At 39.4% G+C, this 17,100-nt stretch overlaps 1 protein-coding gene and 1 non-coding gene across 4 annotated transcripts in view; both read right to left on the bottom strand.

Annotated features, from left to right (window-relative positions):
* The window catches only part of Eef1e1 (eukaryotic translation elongation factor 1 epsilon 1), a 31,114-nt gene extending 21,957 nt beyond the window's left edge, over nt 1–9,157 (bottom strand). For all 3 annotated transcript variants that reach the window (XR_002213528.2, XM_074082923.1, XM_020182176.2), the window contains exons 1-2: nt 8,999–9,157; nt 3,081–3,281 (exon numbers count right to left, since the gene is read on the bottom strand). Coding sequence is in view for 2 of the 3 variants with exons in the window: in XM_074082923.1 (XP_073939024.1) it covers nt 3,081–3,281; nt 8,999–9,085 (288 nt within the window). In the remaining variant the exon portion in view is untranslated. The remainder of the gene's footprint in view (nt 1–3,080; nt 3,282–8,998) is intronic.
* LOC141410568 (small nucleolar RNA SNORA70) lies at nt 7,166–7,304 on the bottom strand. Its single transcript, XR_012435414.1, has one exon. It is a non-coding gene; the product is annotated as a small nucleolar RNA SNORA70 (small nucleolar RNA).
* Nucleotides 9,158–17,100: the final 7,943 nt, after the last annotated feature.

Genomic DNA, 17,100 nt, shown 5'->3' with positions numbered 1-17,100 from the left:
CTTTGATAAATAAGAAGTAAAATATATCTTCACTTAATTTTAAGAAGCATTTAAGGAAAGATCTGAAACAATAAGTCAATATTTTTGTATAGTGTGTTTCTTCTAAAAGCAGAATCCACATCTATGTTTTAGTGATAAAGACTGGCGAAAATGTAGTTTTTCGAGCTGGTGATATAGTTCAGTATTACAAAAGTACTTTTTACAAAAAACTATGAGTAATATTTTCCTGATGTAAATACAATTTTTCCTACAAAACAGTTTCATACAGAATTAATATTGGTATTCATTTCCTTTTTAAACAAGTCTATTTAATGCTGTTCCCAAACCTGTTCAAGTATTTCCTCTTAAGAGTTCCACCTGATTTTTCTTTTCCTTCCCAACTATCCAGTTCTAAACTTTTAAATATATGTGGGAAAGTTGGGAAAGCAGTACAATAAACAACTATACTCCTTCCATGTAGATTCAACAGATATTTGTGTTGGCAGTGTGTCGTGTCCAAACCTCCTCCACTTCTTTTTTGAAATTATATACTGTCTTCCTCAGGAATTATTTAATCTTTGAATTGTGATTTCAGCACTAAAACAGCTTTGGTGAATAAGAACTAAGCTCTTTCATAGTATCATAAGAACAAAAGGGTTTTGTTCTTTTGGTTTTCTTTTTTTTTGCAGTATTAGGGTTTGAATTCAGGGCCTCACGCTTGCTTGCATGTGCTCTCCCATTTGTGCCATGCTTCCCGCACGTAAGAAGAAAAGTATTAAAAATAAATAATAAAAGATACACAGTCCAGTATAAAAATGGCTAATAAGCTTTATGAAAAAAATGTAAACAAGGAAATCATTTTTTGGTTTGCTGGTTCTGGCAATGAAGCTGAGGTAGATAAAGAGAACAGAGTAATACCAGTGCTATTTTGTGCAAGAGGCCACTCTCACACACTGCTATACTGAAATGCTTTGCTTTTCTGGGGGACAAATAAAAAGTATGGCTTTTGGCTTAGCAACTTCTCTTGTAGAAATTTAATTTAAGGAAACAAATGGAAATGTGTCCATTGATTTAAACTGTGGTATTAAATATGTGATGGAACTTATTAAAAGGTTATCAAAAGGAGAGTGCAAGTGATTATTGATATAAAAGATGATCACAACACGATGTTAGTAGGTACCCAATTTAAAGTAAAATATGCACATACACATATGCAAAGAAAAAAGTATGGGGGCTGGCGCAGTGGCTCAAACAGTAAGAGTGCCTGCCTAGCAAGTGTGAGTTCCTGAGTTCAAACTCCAGTGCTACCAAAAAAAGGAGCCTTATAAGTATTTAAAGCCTGAAGGTATGGGTACAGCACTGGTATATTAGGGGCTACCACCTACATTCTATGGTAATCTGACAAATGCAGATGGTTTCCCTCCAAATGTCTCCAAAAGAATTAATTTTGATAAATAAGAAATAAAATATATCTTCACTTAATTTTAAGAAGCATTTAAGGAAAGATTTGAAACAATAAGTCAGTATTTTTGTATAGCAGTTCTCTTGAGGGTGGGATAATGGATGTCCTAAATGTCTTTCAATATTTTTATTTTCTAAGTTTCTGTAATAAATGACTGCCTTTAAAATAAACTGCAGTCTTGAGATAGCCCAATAGCCAAATGAAACAAAGAACAACCTTCTTTTCTGTGCTCACACTGCAGTCCACTCTCTGTACATCTGTCTCTCTCCCTAGTCTTTCTATGAAGACAGAGCTACATCTAAGGGGGAGGGGAAGGTACTTGAGCGGCAGTGCAGATGAGCAAGAAGGCACCCAACCACCAGCTTCACTGTCACCCTTCAAAAAGCAACACTGAGTCAGCGTCTCTCAGTTAAGTATTCACGCACCCCAAATACAAAACTGGGAGTTACTTCTATGCTTCTAACACCAAATCTAGTATGGTTTTGGACAAAAAATCCAATTCAATGAAATCCTTTTCATATCTCTCAGAATGAAATGCTTTGTTACTATACTTTTCTTTGGAAAACTATAAAAAAAAAAATAGTATTTTTTTGAACTCTACATTTGCTTTGAGGGAGGACATCCTGCCTCCCTCTGTAAATGCTACGGAGGATGGCAGGGGTTTCCCGAGTGATCAGTGGACATTAAGAATATACGGTTGATTACAATAGTCCTTTAAGGAACAATACCTGAAATTTACTTACGTCCAGATCTTTTGACTGCATCTATCAGGAACATAGTTTAAATTGTTTTCCCCAAAGTGATAAAAACTTTCTTGTACAACTTATACAGCCATTAGCAAATTACATAACAATGGAAATAAAATTAGGAAGCAATGATATGTGATTATATGTATCTGTAATCATCCATCAAATTTTAAGATTGTACAAAATTTTAAAAATCTGCTTTAATGTTATATAAATTAATAAAATTTCATTTGGTATGTTTTTTATTCTTTGTATCGCTGGAGTCATATTTGATTTATATTTTATATCTACAGTTTACTCTCATTTTAGGCCTTTGGGAAAAAAAAAAACTGCAAATCTTCCTCCCAAGCGAAGGAAGGTGGGATTTTTTCAGACCCATAAAACAATTATTTTCAAACTACAACCTGCAAAAATTCTGATTCCTATTTTTCACCCCCTTTAATTTCAGTAATGGGGTTTGAACTCAGGGCCTCAGGTTGCTAGGTAGACACTCTACCACTGAGCCACTCTGCCAGCCCTCAGATACCTCTTGCCTCTGAGAAAGTACTTTATCTTTTAGAGAATAAAGACTGATGAGGGGGGCAAATAGACATTAAGTAATCACATTAAAAAACAACCATACAAAACTAATTACTGATTACAACAAGTGTTAGAAAGGAAGATGCAGGGCACTGTGACTGCACACAGAACATGGATCTGTGTCTGGCTTGACATGGTATAGTCAAGGAAGTTCCTGAGGCACTGGTATCTGAGCTGAGATCTGAAGGAGGGGGGCAGAAAGAGAAGCAGAGTGGAACAGGTAAAGAAGGCTTACAATCATAACTACGAAATGTAAAGGGAGAGATTTCTGCTTCCTAGTTTCTGCATTCCAGCCTATGAAAACGTCATGATACCTTCAACAGAGTGTGGATATCTTCTTTATTGGAGTGTCCGTCTACTCGAGTGACCCTGTATTCTAACCATTGATGAACTATTGCTTTTTCTTCTGCAGTACTTCCCAGCAAATACTCCTTATTTGCTTGTTTCACTAGGTGAGTTGCTATAGTAGTCAATCCTGTTAGACTTGGACCATTGTTTGTTTGAAGAACTGGAATCTTAAAAAGAAAAAAAAAATTCTTCAGATAATTTTTTTATCTGAATTTAATATATGCATAATTATACATAATAATTTTCTAGGACAAGCATATAAGCAAGCACATTCATAACAGCCGGACTATAGCACATACAATATCAGACGACACAAAACTGGCAATCAACATGGATATTCATAACCAAAAGCCACCTACAAGCGGACATAAAACATTACTTTATTGGTCGTACATTAGCGCATTAAGTCAAAAAAATTCTCTTCAAAATGGACATCCCCTACCATAATATGGTCTCTTAATCTACCATCCTCTGTGAAACCAACAACCCGCTCGGGAAGTATCCCTCTTCTCGCTCCGGGCCCATTAAACTTGGGGGTTTCTATAGTGAAACTATACCTGGCATCTGGTTCTTACTTCAGGGCCATGGCAATTAAGATCGCCCACACGTTCCCCTTAAATAAGACATCTCGATGGACTAATGACTAGACTGGCCCATGATCAACATAACTGTTCTGTCATACATTTGGTATTTTTTAAATTTTAGGATGCTGTGACTCAGCATAGCCGTCAAGGCATGGTCTCAGTCAATTCAATTGTAGCTGGACTTTTAAATCAATATTCTTAACCCATATAATAAAAATCAAGGTATGCTAGAACTCCATGCTTGATGGACATAAAGGAAAAACAACACACACATACGCATACACGTATACAAGTATACACATATACATGTATCTATGGGCAACCCCCCACCCCCCCCACATGACTAACTCTTGCCAAACCCCAAAAACAAGAAACATGTTCTACCAACAAACTTTTACATATCTACCCACCCTTAAACCTCGCATTTTAATCCTTTATTATATACATTCAATTTATTAATGTGCCATCTGAGTATCTTGTAAATTAAATCACGCAACACACAATCCAACTATGAAAGTCTATGAAAAATAGACTTTCATAACAGTAGGTTCAAAGCTCAACTGTTTTTGAAATATTGTAGGTTTTTATTAAGATACTAAATTACTGACAAATGAAAGTCAGGAAAATGCAGCTATATAATTTACAATTTGACAACAGATGCTTGATGATGCAACTGGTAATATTGCAAAAAATCAGTGTCACATTACCACGTGATTTATAACTATGTATGTACCATATAAGAAAATGGAAATCCTAATAATATTGTATTACCCAATCAAGATTACTCACACCGAGCTGGGCATGGTGGTATACACCTGTAATTCTAGCACCGTTATCCTAGCCCTCAGGAGGCTGAGGCAGGAAGATGGTGAATTGAAGGCTAACCCAGTGAGACCATATCTCATAAACAGAAAGATTACCTACTACCCACACCTATAAGTTGAATAATGCTTACCTAGACAAGCTAGACCATACAGTATTTCCAGAATCTAAAATCTTAGTGGCTTACTACAATAAGTTTCTTCTGAGCCATACTCCCTGACCAGTAACACTTTTTCTCTTACTTAAGTAAAGGCTTCTAAGGTTTGCAGAATTTGCCCAGTCAAGTCTGGCTTCTTCCCTCTTGCGATAACTAGTTCATGAAGGCTGCACAATCATCATAGCAGATCACAGGGCCTTAGAGATATGTGCACCAGCCACCAAATGTGGAAGTGATGTGCGCTACTTCTGCACACAACTTGCTGGCCAGACCTAGTCAGGTCACTCAAAACCGCAAGGAGCCGTACTGTGAGAACACTTAGTTATAATTCTTCCATGTGAGAAAGTAACACACACTCAGGAGGTGCTACCATTTCCTCACAGACTTTTACCAATCTTGGAATTCTTAGATGGGGCAAAGGGCATAGATATTTTTCTTTCCTGGATGATATAAATTCCATGAGAATGGAGAACATTTTCATGTTTTATATATCCTTATTTCCCACAGGAATATTTTGCCTATTGTCTACTTTCAATTTCAAACTTAAAAATCAATCTTTGTAAGTGTGGCTTTATAACTGGGAAATGATAATATAATAAATATAATAACAAAGTTTTAAAAAAGATTACATATACTATTTTATTTATTATAGTAGCAAAAGTGATAAAAGTGTATTAGAAAAGGAATACGCTGTCAATAGACTGAATGCATTGAGAATGAGAATGACCTACACTCTATTTTAGAAAGTAAATGTACTCAAATAAATCTAACTTTTTATTTTCTGTATTGTAATAGCGATGTGAAGGGTCAGCTTTGAAGTAACTTACAAAGATGAATAACAACTATACAATCTACCACTTTTTTTTGGCAGTACTGAGGAATGAACTCTGGGCCTCAGAAGCACTCTATCACTTGAGCTATGCCCCAAAGCCCCCCACCTTTTTAGAATTTGAATTTTTTTGGCAACACTGGGATTTGAACTCAAAGCCTCACGCTTGCTAGGCAGGCAATCTTGCCACTTGAGCCACCCCACCAGCCCTTTTTTGTGTGATGGGTTTTTTCAAGATAGAGTCTTAAGAACTATTTTCCTGGGGCTTATTTCTGCCTCCTGAGTAGCTAGGATTACAGGCGTGACCCACAGGCTCCCAGCGCAGCTATACAATCTAAATGACCTAAGCAAATGTAAAAACAAAACAACAACAACAAAAAAAGACTATTTTCTTGAAAAGACTGCTGCTCTTTTCAGCCACAAAACAGTACCTTGTACTGTTACAGATTTCAACTTCGAAAAGCACTTCTATACTCACATCTATATCATAGGATATGTGAAGTAAATAGGAAGATTAACATTTCAGACTCAAGATTACCTCCTAAAAAGTAAAGAGGGTAACTAAAGGTACTTTCCAGCTCCTTGAATTCTCACTTTTGCCATCCTACTCAAGTAAGGCCCTGTCTCTAAAATTGTCAACATGCATTGAAAGAAAATGATATAGAAGTTTCCGGAGGTGCTGGTAATGTTCTAATCAAAGAACAGAACTTTTGTACTAGCTCATTAAGATTAGTGTACTTTTCTGAATGTATGTCAATATAAAAATAATTCACAACTGAATATGTGAGAGACAACTCTAAAAAAACAAATCATTTGTAAAAACAATTAGCCACAAGTCTACCATGCTCACTGGAAAATTTCAAGTTACCCTCTCATCTAGTCATTAGGGCTTCTAAGATAAGGCAGGAAATCTCTTCCTCATTTTACAAATGAAGGACCAAGGTTACCAGGTTTATTCCAGCGTCAAGGCATGAACAGAATATGAATCCTAAAGTTTACAATTCTTATGCAGTTGTAATCATGGGACACATACTATTTTCACTTCAATCCTGGGGGTCTAATGTTCTTCAAAGTAATCACTTTTTTTTCCCTGTCATATTGGGAATTGAACCCAGGGCCTTAAGTTTGCTCGGCAAGGACTCTACCACCTGACTTATGTCCCCAGCCCTTTTGTTTTTGAGATAGGGTCTCACTAAGTCTGGGCTGGCCTTGAACTCAAAATACTCTTGCCTCCTGAGTAGCTGGGATTAGACACATTAAGGTAGACAGGATGACTTATTTTTGAGCATGATTAAAGTGATTAAGAAAGAGACAGCACAGTGGGAAGCCCTCAAGAGTGCAGGGTCCCATCATTTGTCCATGGGACCACAATTAGGGCTGTACTTTAACCCACAGCCATCCGGGCTGTGCTTCTTCTCAGCTATCATGTCTTCAAATTCATCTGCACAAAACTTGGTAAAACCCCACTTCTTTGAGATATGGATCTTCTGCTGGCCAGGGAACTTAAAACTTGGCCTGTGTTCCTTATTCTGCAGCTAGGTGCAGAAAGACATGATTACCTGGTCAACTGTGTCCTGGAGCTTCCCAAAGGCACTCTGCATACCTGCCTGGGGCCCAGATTGGGGACAGTGTGAGATCAGAGACAGGAACACACTGGAAACCTGTCTCCAAGGTCCCTTAGGATAACCCACAGAAGCAACAAGCTGTATACATTACCAAGTAGGTTACTGTTTGCAGCCACTACACACCAGTTCCCCATGAGTAAAGGAAGCTAGCTGGTCGGCTTAACGGGCTGCGGAGGACTGCAAAAAGTTATCACTTTTAATGATTGCATAAGTAATATTCTAGTGTGTTGATGCCATAATGCAATGAAACATTCTCTTAGTACTGGACCTCTGGACTTTTTTCGATTTTTAATTATTATTGACAATGTTGCAGAAAATGCCTTATTACTGGTGTATCACTGTCAGCCAACTCCCCAAGAAATGGCTAAATCATTTCAGATCTCTATCCTTTTCCCCATACACATAAACAGGAACATTCAACAACTGCCCATCACTAAAATGTTTAAATTAAATAAATAAAAAAAAACCCCAAAAACCACACTCTGAACTCCAAAACCCTCAATTGAGCCTCAAACTATAACTTTGGGTTAACCTTGCATTGCACCACTCCTCACACTGGTTTACTTATTGGCCCAAACTTCCCAATCTTCCAAACTTCCAAGGTCTAATCCCTTAAACACTAGCTTTCCTGTGAAGCTTATAAACCCATTTTTATGTCAGAATTAACTTCCTTTTCCACACTCCTCACTGTGGTCCTCTACTACTGAATACCCTGTTGGGCTTTAAATTGCTGTTTCTCCTCCTAGATAATAAACACCCAGAAGGCAAGACTCGTATCTTGGCAATGTTCCCTAGAAAAGTAAACCAAACCGGAATTTGGGTCTGATGAGAAGGAAACAATACGAGGACGGGAAAAAGCACAAGCAGGCCTCTACTACTCTACCACCAATCAGAGGGCAGATCTTAGGCAAGTGCCTTTCCAGGCTTCATGTTAATTTATGTGTAAAACCTACAATACTGCTACTTTCGGGACCAAATTTTAACATGGACCAAAGAAGAAAAAATTAAGCCCCCCAAAAACCAAACCATTTGAAACAAACAAACAAACAAACAAACAAACAAACCTAAAATAGGGGCAAAAAACCCAAAACCAAACCTACATTGAAAGTGCACTTCCTACATTGAAAGTACACTTTCTACAACCATTTTCTTCCTCCCAATATGTATTCTCCACGGCGGTCGACGAACTTCATGAAACACAAACGTTCTTCAACGCCCTGGGAAACCTCCCTTATACCTCGCCAATTTCACTCCATGTAACTTTCCCTCATTCTCTACACACTGCACACCAGACCTGGTATCCCAAGACCTCAGGAAATTCTTTCCTGAACCCTCCAGTACGTGTTCTCTCAGCCACCCACCCTTCAAAGCAGCACTTTTCACTATGGCAATGTAAGCCTAACGGCCGCTTTGCTCCACCCAGCCAAAGTGCAAGCTTTCAAAGGGGAGGGGGCGGGTCCCCTATGCCACCCCAGGCCAGCACAGTGCTCCCCGGCCGGGGTTAGCGCTGAGGGAGTCACTGGGTGACCACTGAAGGGAATGAGCAATTGTGGGAACTGCAGTCGCTGAACGAAAACGCGGGGCCTTTGGGTTGTTCTAAGGGGTCTCCGCGTGTCCTCCCGCTACTGACTGGGATGCTGACGATCTCTCTAGGGAATGCTCAGGTCGATCCGGACCCGACTAAGCTCCTTCCCCCTCCAGGAGCCAGGGCGGCAGGAACCACGGCCGAGGTACCAGCCAGCCCCACTGCGCAGACACGTGGGAAACCGGGAAGCCACAGTCCCGCAGGCCCGCCCCAGCCCTGCCCAGGCTCCGCCCGCCCCGCTCCAGTCTCCTATTTCCCCTTCGTGCCGCCCCTGCGTCTCACCTGTCGCTCGCCCTGAGCGCTATACTTATTCCCCTTGCTCAGCCCCAGGGACTTCTCCAGCAGCTTCAACTCCGCGGCCGACGCCATCTTCCGGTCTCAGCTCCGGGCAGGGGCGGCCTCGGGCTAGCAAGAGCCTCACGCATTGGTGGAGGGAGCAGCCCAACCCCCGCGAGCGTCGCCGGTGATTGGCTGGACGGAGAGGAAGCGTGAGAGGGCGCGCCTGCGCGCAAGAGGAGGGGCTAAAGGAGGGCGGGGCCTGAGTAGGGATGTGGGACAGGTAGAGCGGTGATGGCAAGTTTTGTTTGGAGCTCGTGGGGATCTATCTATCTGTTGGCGGAGTGAACCGCAGAATGAGACTTAGGTGCTGCAGTAGTCTGACTGCAAGCTTCTTAGCGGTCGGAGGTTGCCCTGTGTGCAGGTTAACTTATTAGGCAGGCTGAGATTATATATATAACAAGAACCGAAATTTACCTTGGCTTGGCTCAGGAATCTGGGTTCTGTGAATTCGAACAGATTGACTTGTAAAGAGATCGCAACCCATTAGGAGTTTTTAGCCAGTAGTGTAATTCATGGGGATTTTAATTGTGATGTAATGATCAGTTGGAAAACTTCATTCTTAATCCCATTTTCCTTACATGATCACATTTACAGAGTGTGAGGCTGGGGGCCTGGTATAGTTGTGGGTCTTGCTTAGCCTTGCAGGCCCTCTTTCATGAAAACTGTGCCTTGTAGGAGTGGCTCAAGTAGTAGAGCGCCTGCTTTGTAAGCGTGAAGCCCTGACTTCACACCCGCGTCTCCTCCGCCCCCCAAAAAAGTTGTATCTTAAGGCACAGAAAATTTCTAAAAAACAGAAATATGATTTTTTAAATCCACAATAACATTGTGTCTTTTATTATTGGAAACTAATAATAAAATTTTAAAATGTTAAAAGTTTTTTTTTTTTTTCTACCTAGAAATAAGTGTAAAAACATTCAAACAAATAACTCTTGGGTTTTCAAACAGGAAATTCTGGGTGAAACTGCAGATTTTGTAAGATACAGTGGAAATTTTGTATTATGAAATATATAAATAAAAACAAAAACAAAGTTAAAATCTAGATAAATTTTTAAATATGTCAAAAGAGAGAAGCAAAGAAGGATAAATGTATAAGAAATGGCAGAATTAATAAGTTCAAACTATGAAAGATGAAAAAGAGCAATGAGTGTGGGACTGAGAGAAGTTTTCAGATATTGATGAGACTGTAGTTTTGGACGCTAGGGCCAAACTCCTGAGATTCCATATGCCAGGTTCGGCTCCTCCTAAATGCCAAACAGTGAAGGCAAAGAAAAGAGGTTTATTACACAGCTTTGGGACATGCTGTGAGACAGCCATCTTTGGGGTACAGACATGAACTATAGGTTTAAGTAGACCAAGAGCTAGGGAAGGGGAGAGAGGTAAGATATGCATAATTAAACAATTTCAGTCACAGGTGTGCTCTAGTGGGTCTTTATCTGGTTCTTGTTTTGGGAGAGGTTCAGTGAGTTGTTATCCTGGATTCCTTGTCAACTGGCAGGTGGTCCATCCTGAGGAACTTTTATTGTTAGGGGGAATTTCTGTCCCTTGTCATGAAGATGTTATCATCTGTCTTTCCTGGAATCCAAAGTGATTGCAAGGTGACTCCAGAGAGAATGGCTCTGAGCAAAGACAGATACAAAATGAAGGAGAGATGTCATGCTTTTCTCCCACTTTTAGTTAATTCATGGGTCTGAGTAAGGAGTCCATGCTTTTTTAGCAAGAGCAATTTAATCACCTCTTACATTAGAACATTATTATAGATTGGGTGTGGTGGTTTATGGCTGTAATCCCAGCTATTCAGGAGGCAGAGACTGGGAGGATTATGGTTGAAGTTCAGCCCTGGTGAATAGAAGACCCCATCTCAACTAAAAAAGCTGGGCATGGGTGGTGCACACCTGTGGCCCCAGCTATGCTAGGAGGGTGGTCTGAGGCCAACCCCAGGCAAAGAAACAGGAACCCCTATTTGAAAATAATTAAAGCAAAAAAAAAAAAAAAAAAAAACAAAAACAAGCCAGGCTGGTGTGGCTCAAGTAATGAGGGCCTGCCTAGCAAGGAGGAGACCCTGAATTCAAATCCCAGTACTATATAAACATATAGTTAATCCTCTATAATCAAAGCAGAATAGTATTGATATTTGAATAGATAGATCAATGGAAAAAAATAGAAAATTCAGATAGTGACACAGTTGCATTTGTTAACATGCAATCAAGGCAGCATCTCAAATCCATATGAAAGAGAATTTTTTTCTTTTTTTCCTTTCTCTTCTCTTACTTCCTTTCTCTTCCTCTTTCATGGTACTGGTGATTGAACTCAGGGCCTCATGCATGCTAGGCAAGTGTCTACCACTGAGGTACACCCCTACCCCTAGATGATTTTAAAAAAGAAACAGTGTTCAATAGCTTCCACCATACATACTGATAAATTCCAAATGTATTAAAAATTCACCTATTTAAAAAACGTTTACAAATACCAGATAAAAATGTGAGTAAATTTCTCTTATAGCCTGGAAATGTGGGAAACTCCTAATTATTACTCCAAATCCAGTGCCATAAGGGAGATGGTTGATACATTTTCCTATATAAAAATAAAGAAGCTTTTCAATAATAATAATAATAATAAAGGGACAGGTGAAAACTTGGTAACATTTGTACCTTACAACATTACAAAAGTTCAATATCCTGAATGTATGCAAGAACTAAAACAAACAAACAAACAAACAAAAAAACAGTGAGAGAGAGAAGAAAAAGATTAGACCAACTATCTAGAAAAATTTGGAGGAAATTTCACAAAAAATTATGCATAGGACCCTTAAAACTACTAAAAATGCTCAAATTTACTCATAATAAGAGAAATGCAGATTACAACCACATCTATGCTATCTCTCATCTGTTTGATTGGCAATAACCCAAAAGCATGACAACATATTCAGGCAGGTTGTGTGAAGATACAGATTCAGCAAAATAAGCCCTGTAAGGGGAATTGGGTTAGGTCTAGCAAAATTACATACAAGTTTACCTTTTGGCCCAGAAATCCTACTTCCTGTGAACTACTAGCAAATACACAAAAAATAAAACAAAAGATGTGCACATAAGGCTGTTGGATACTATCCTGTTTATGATAACAAAGACTGTAAACTCAAATATTCCTTAATAAGGGGCTGGTTGAAGAAACCTTGGTACATTCACACCATGAAACATTATATAGCTCTAGAAAGGAATAAAGATCATCTCTACATAGTTGTATATAATGATCTCCAAGATAGGTTGTTCAGTGAAAAAAGCAAAGCAGAGAAAGTGTTTATGGCATGCTATCATCTAACAAAATTGGGGCGACGTGAATATAAACACATTTTTGCTTTTATTTTAAACCCAGAATGTAAAAAACAGATTACCTATGATGGAAGCAACAGTATGTATGGATCAGAAATAGAAATAGAAACTAGATTTTTGTGGTGAGACTTTTTCTTATAGATCTCACTTTGTAAGCAGGTACATTTTTTTTACACAATTATACAAATATTAAATTGAAAAATCAAAACAAAACTAGAGCTCATGCCTGTGATCCTAGTTACTCAGAGGGCAGAGATCAGGAGGATTGTGGATCAAAGCCAGCCCTGGGCAAATATTTCATGAGACTCCCCTCTGGAAAAAATCCACCACAAAAAAGGCCTGGTGGAAGGGGTTAAAGTGTAGGCCCTGAGTTCAAACTCCAGTCCACAAAAAGAAAAGAAAAGAAAACTGGAAGCAGAACAATATATTATACATCTAATTGGTGACATGAGCACAGTGTGCAACTCTTAAATGTCTTCATAACACAGTCACTTACTTATACATTCGAAGTGAGTGAGATATAGTCTAAGGACAAAAGTTCATGAAATGTTTTTTGTTATTTGGTTAGCATATTGACAATGTTAATGTCAGTGCTGTTATTCTAATGCAGTTTCATGTGTACTGTGGGATAATGCAAAGGAGGAATTAAGGAGTATTATAAGTTAGGGGTTTGGCACTGCAGAAAAGAGAAGCAGGTACAAGATAGGTGAGGGTAAATCAGAACTCTTTCAGGGCCTGTGGAATGCTCAAGCAATAGAGTGTCTGCTGAGCAAGTGTGGGGCCCTGAGTTCAAACCCCAGTGCTGCCAAAAAAACAAAAAAACCTTTCATTCGAAATTGAATTGGAATAGTATTAGGAACTCATGATAATTTTATCTTAAGAAAAATAAAAGGTCTTTCCTGTTTAGCTCTGCTTATTTATTATTTATTTTTGGTGGGATTGGGGTTTGAACTCAGGCTTCTCACCTGCAAAGCAGGAATCTGCATGTCGAGCCACACCGTGTTGCTTTGGTTATGTTGGAGATAGGGTCTCGGAATGTTTTGCCCGAGCTGACATCCAATCTCAAACCTCCCAATCTCAGCCTCCCAAGTAGCTAGGATTACAGACATGAGGCACCAGTGCCTGTCTTAGCTCTATTTATTTAAAAGGCCTCAAAACAAGGACAACTCAGTAGCAATGAACACCCTAAGTAACCAGATTCTACCTTCCACAAAAAGAATGAGGGCTCCTTGGAGGTTGGCCAGTTCCAGACATTGGTAGGAAATGCATGAGCCTGAATAATCTTGTCATATCAGAAAGAGATGCTAGTTAAGGGAAACGAAGGGTATCAAAGGATAAGAATAATGACATGGCTCGGCACCAGTGGCTCATGCCTGTAATCCGAGCTACTCAGGAATCAGAGATCAGTAGGATCGCAGTTTGAAGCCAGCCCAGGCAAATAGTTCCGTGAGACCCTATCTCAAAAAAACTCTTCACAAAAAAAGGACTGGTAGAGTGGCTGAAGGCCCTGAGTTCAAGCCCCAGTACTGCAAAAAAAAGAGAGAGAGACAATGGATCAAACACTTCAAAAATGTTTAAATACATGAGTTTATAATGATACTGAAAAACAAAAGCAAGCTCAAAACAGCCTTCACTGGTCACTTCTGGAACATACTGGAGATCTCATTTACTATTTTGAAAAATGCTAAAAAGAACAAGAAAAGCGGCTGGCATTTTTTTTCTTGATTATCCTATACAAACTGTATCTCAGAGAAACCAAATGCTGATGAGGAAAAGTTTCTCTTTATGGAGGTATTGCAACTGTAAATGAAGACAGAACAACAGGATATCTTCACGTTTGCATCCCCCAGTGAAAAAACGGATCTGGACAATGATTATCAATAGCTATTCACATAATAAAAACAGACAGACATAAGGTGCTTCTGAGAATCTGACCCATCATGACCCAGGAAGTACTCTTGGCAATTGCATCTGAATTTGATCAAGCCTTTTAATCTAACAACAATTTTGTAACAAATAATAGCATAAAAGAGGCACATATTAAATGATCCCACAGAGAAGCAATCAGCAATTCTAGACCATGGAAAACACTATAAGACAAATGATCTGGTTGTTTCAACTAATAAATTGCAAAGGAAAAAATAAAACAGAGGGAGGTAAAACCTATAAGTTGAGAGTTATAAGGGACATAAAAATCACAATGTCTGAATTTTTTTCAGTCAGGCTTTATTTTTTTTCAGGCCTGATTCTAACAAACTATTAAATTAAAACAACAACAACTTTGATAGTCACATGTACCAGTCAGTTTTCCAACACCATATAATGAGCTACCTGAGGTAATTAACTTATAAAGAGAAAAGATTTGTTTTGGTTCATGGTTTTGGACGTTTTAGTCCATGAACAAGCAACCTCATTTGCTTTGGGCCTCTGGCAAACCAACATATCATGGCAAGAGTACGTGGCACAGCAAACCACTCACTTCAAAGCCAGGAAGCAGAACCAATGGCAAAAGTAAGAGTCCAGGGTCCCACAATCCCTTTCAGGGGCACACCCTCAGTAACCTCCATTCCTCCCACTAGGTTCCATCTCTCAAAGGTTTCACAACCTTTCAATAGTGTCCACTGGGAATCAAGTCTTTAACAGATGGACCTTTGGGGGATATTCAACATCCAAATCATAGCACTGTAACTATGCAAACACAACATTTTCCCACATGCGACTCATTTTAACATACAGAAAGCAGTCAGAACTGCTCCAAAAAGAAAAGTCATCTAATGTTTAATTTGTATCCTAAGGTACTGTGGATTTAAAACTTAACTGTTTAACTTATTGTCCCAATTCACATAGCTAATAGATCGATGCATAAACCACTTTGGGGTTTTAAAAACTGCAGATGAACCGGACACTGGTGGCTTATGTCTGTAATCCTAGTCATTCAGAAGGCAGAGATCAGGAGGATCATGGTTTGAATTCAGCCCAGGCAAATAGTTTAACAGACTCTAAGTCAAAAATACTCAGCACAAGAAAGGGCTAGCAGAGTGGCTCAACTGGTAGAGTCCCTACCTAGTAAGCATGAAGCCCTGAGTTCAAACCCCAGTACTGCCAAAAAAGAAAAAATAATAAAAACTGCAGAAGATATGCCATACTGGAGGTTTTACTTTATTTTGTGTAGGGTGGGCTAGGCATTGGCATTAAGAAAAAATCCCCAGCTGATTTTAATGTGCAGAGTTGAGACCCTCTATGATTGATTGAACACCTAGAATTTCAACTCAAACCTACAGAGTTCTAACTTCCTACTCCCTTCTTTCTCTCTTATGGTGAGATGATAAATGCTCTACTTCACTCAATGTTAGGCATAAGAAATGGAGAAAGCTTTTATGTTATTTCAAAGAATCAATAAATGTGTTTTTTAGATGATCTGTCTATTTGATTTGGAGATATCTGTGTCAAGACAGCCTTACTCATAATAAAAATAATTTGAGGAATTGATTTTGTCAAGTAGAACACTTCTCTAATCTGCTGCTATCATAGTCAAGATGAAAATCCACAGTACCTTAGGATACAAATTAAATGTCAGATGAAATTAATTTGGCAAGTGGAACATGAACTGGATGGCTTTTCTTTTTGGAGCAGATCTGACAGCTTTCTGTGTGTCATACTAGCATCTGTTAAAATGAGCTGCATATGCCAGAAACTGTTACTGTATCAGATTGCTCTTAGCAGTGCCATCATCTGATAACACTCAATTTTAGGAGAATTTCAGAATATGTTGTAGTTTTTTTTTTTTCCAGTACTCAGGGCCTTCACCTTGAGCCACTCTACCAGCCCTATTTTTGTGAAGGGTTTTTTGAGATAGGGTCTCATGAACTATTTGCCCAGGCTGGCTTCGAAACTCGATCTTCCTGATCTCTGCCTCCTGAGTAGCTAGAATTATGGGCATGAGCCACTGGTGCCTGGCTTTATGTTGTAGTTTTAAACTCGAGTTTAAATGGTATCAAATGCGTGGGGTGATGATACAGGTATGGTGCATGCTATTATTTTTCTGTCGTAGATACCTGTCATGTCTGGGTAGGTCTTGCATTTATCCTACCTGTCTGTTGAGCCATTTATATGCACCAGGCACTGTACTAAGCACTGGGGACAGTGGGGTGAACAACCTTCCACTGAGCTCAGAGTACGCTGAGGAAAGACTGGATTTGTCTCCGGGCCCAGAATACCTTCTGGTTACTGTTGACATCCTGCTATATGTTTGCATCTGGAATCTCTCCTAGATCATGTGTGTTTAAGAGCCTGGTTCTCAACTTACACTATGGGGAGGTGGTGGGACCTTTGAGAGGCGTGACTAAGTGGGTCTTAGGTCATTTGGGGTGTAGGGTTGTGGGATTCTGCTCTCTCTCTCTCTTTCAGGGTTTCACTATATTGCCCGGGCCTGCCTTGAATTCACAATCCTTCTCTGTCAACCTCTGTCATCACTTCTGAGTGCTGGGATTACAGGCATATGCCACACACCCCCTGGCTTGTGCTCTGTCTCTATGCCTGTGTCCATTTGCCTCGCTCTTAAATCCCAGCCATGAAGTGAACAGATCTCCATGATGTACTCTCACCATGAGGAACTGTATTGCCACAGGCAATGGGGTCAATCAGTGATGGATTGGACCTCCAAAGCTGGGAGCCAAAACCAACCTTCTTTCTTTATATGTTGCTTATCTTAGGTATTTG

This window comes from Castor canadensis, chromosome 8, assembly GCF_047511655.1.
Source record: "Castor canadensis chromosome 8, mCasCan1.hap1v2, whole genome shotgun sequence".
Lineage (NCBI taxonomy): Eukaryota > Metazoa > Chordata > Mammalia > Rodentia > Castoridae > Castor > Castor canadensis.
Note: the sequence above shows the minus strand (reverse complement) of the source record. Positions and strands in the feature narration are given on the sequence as shown.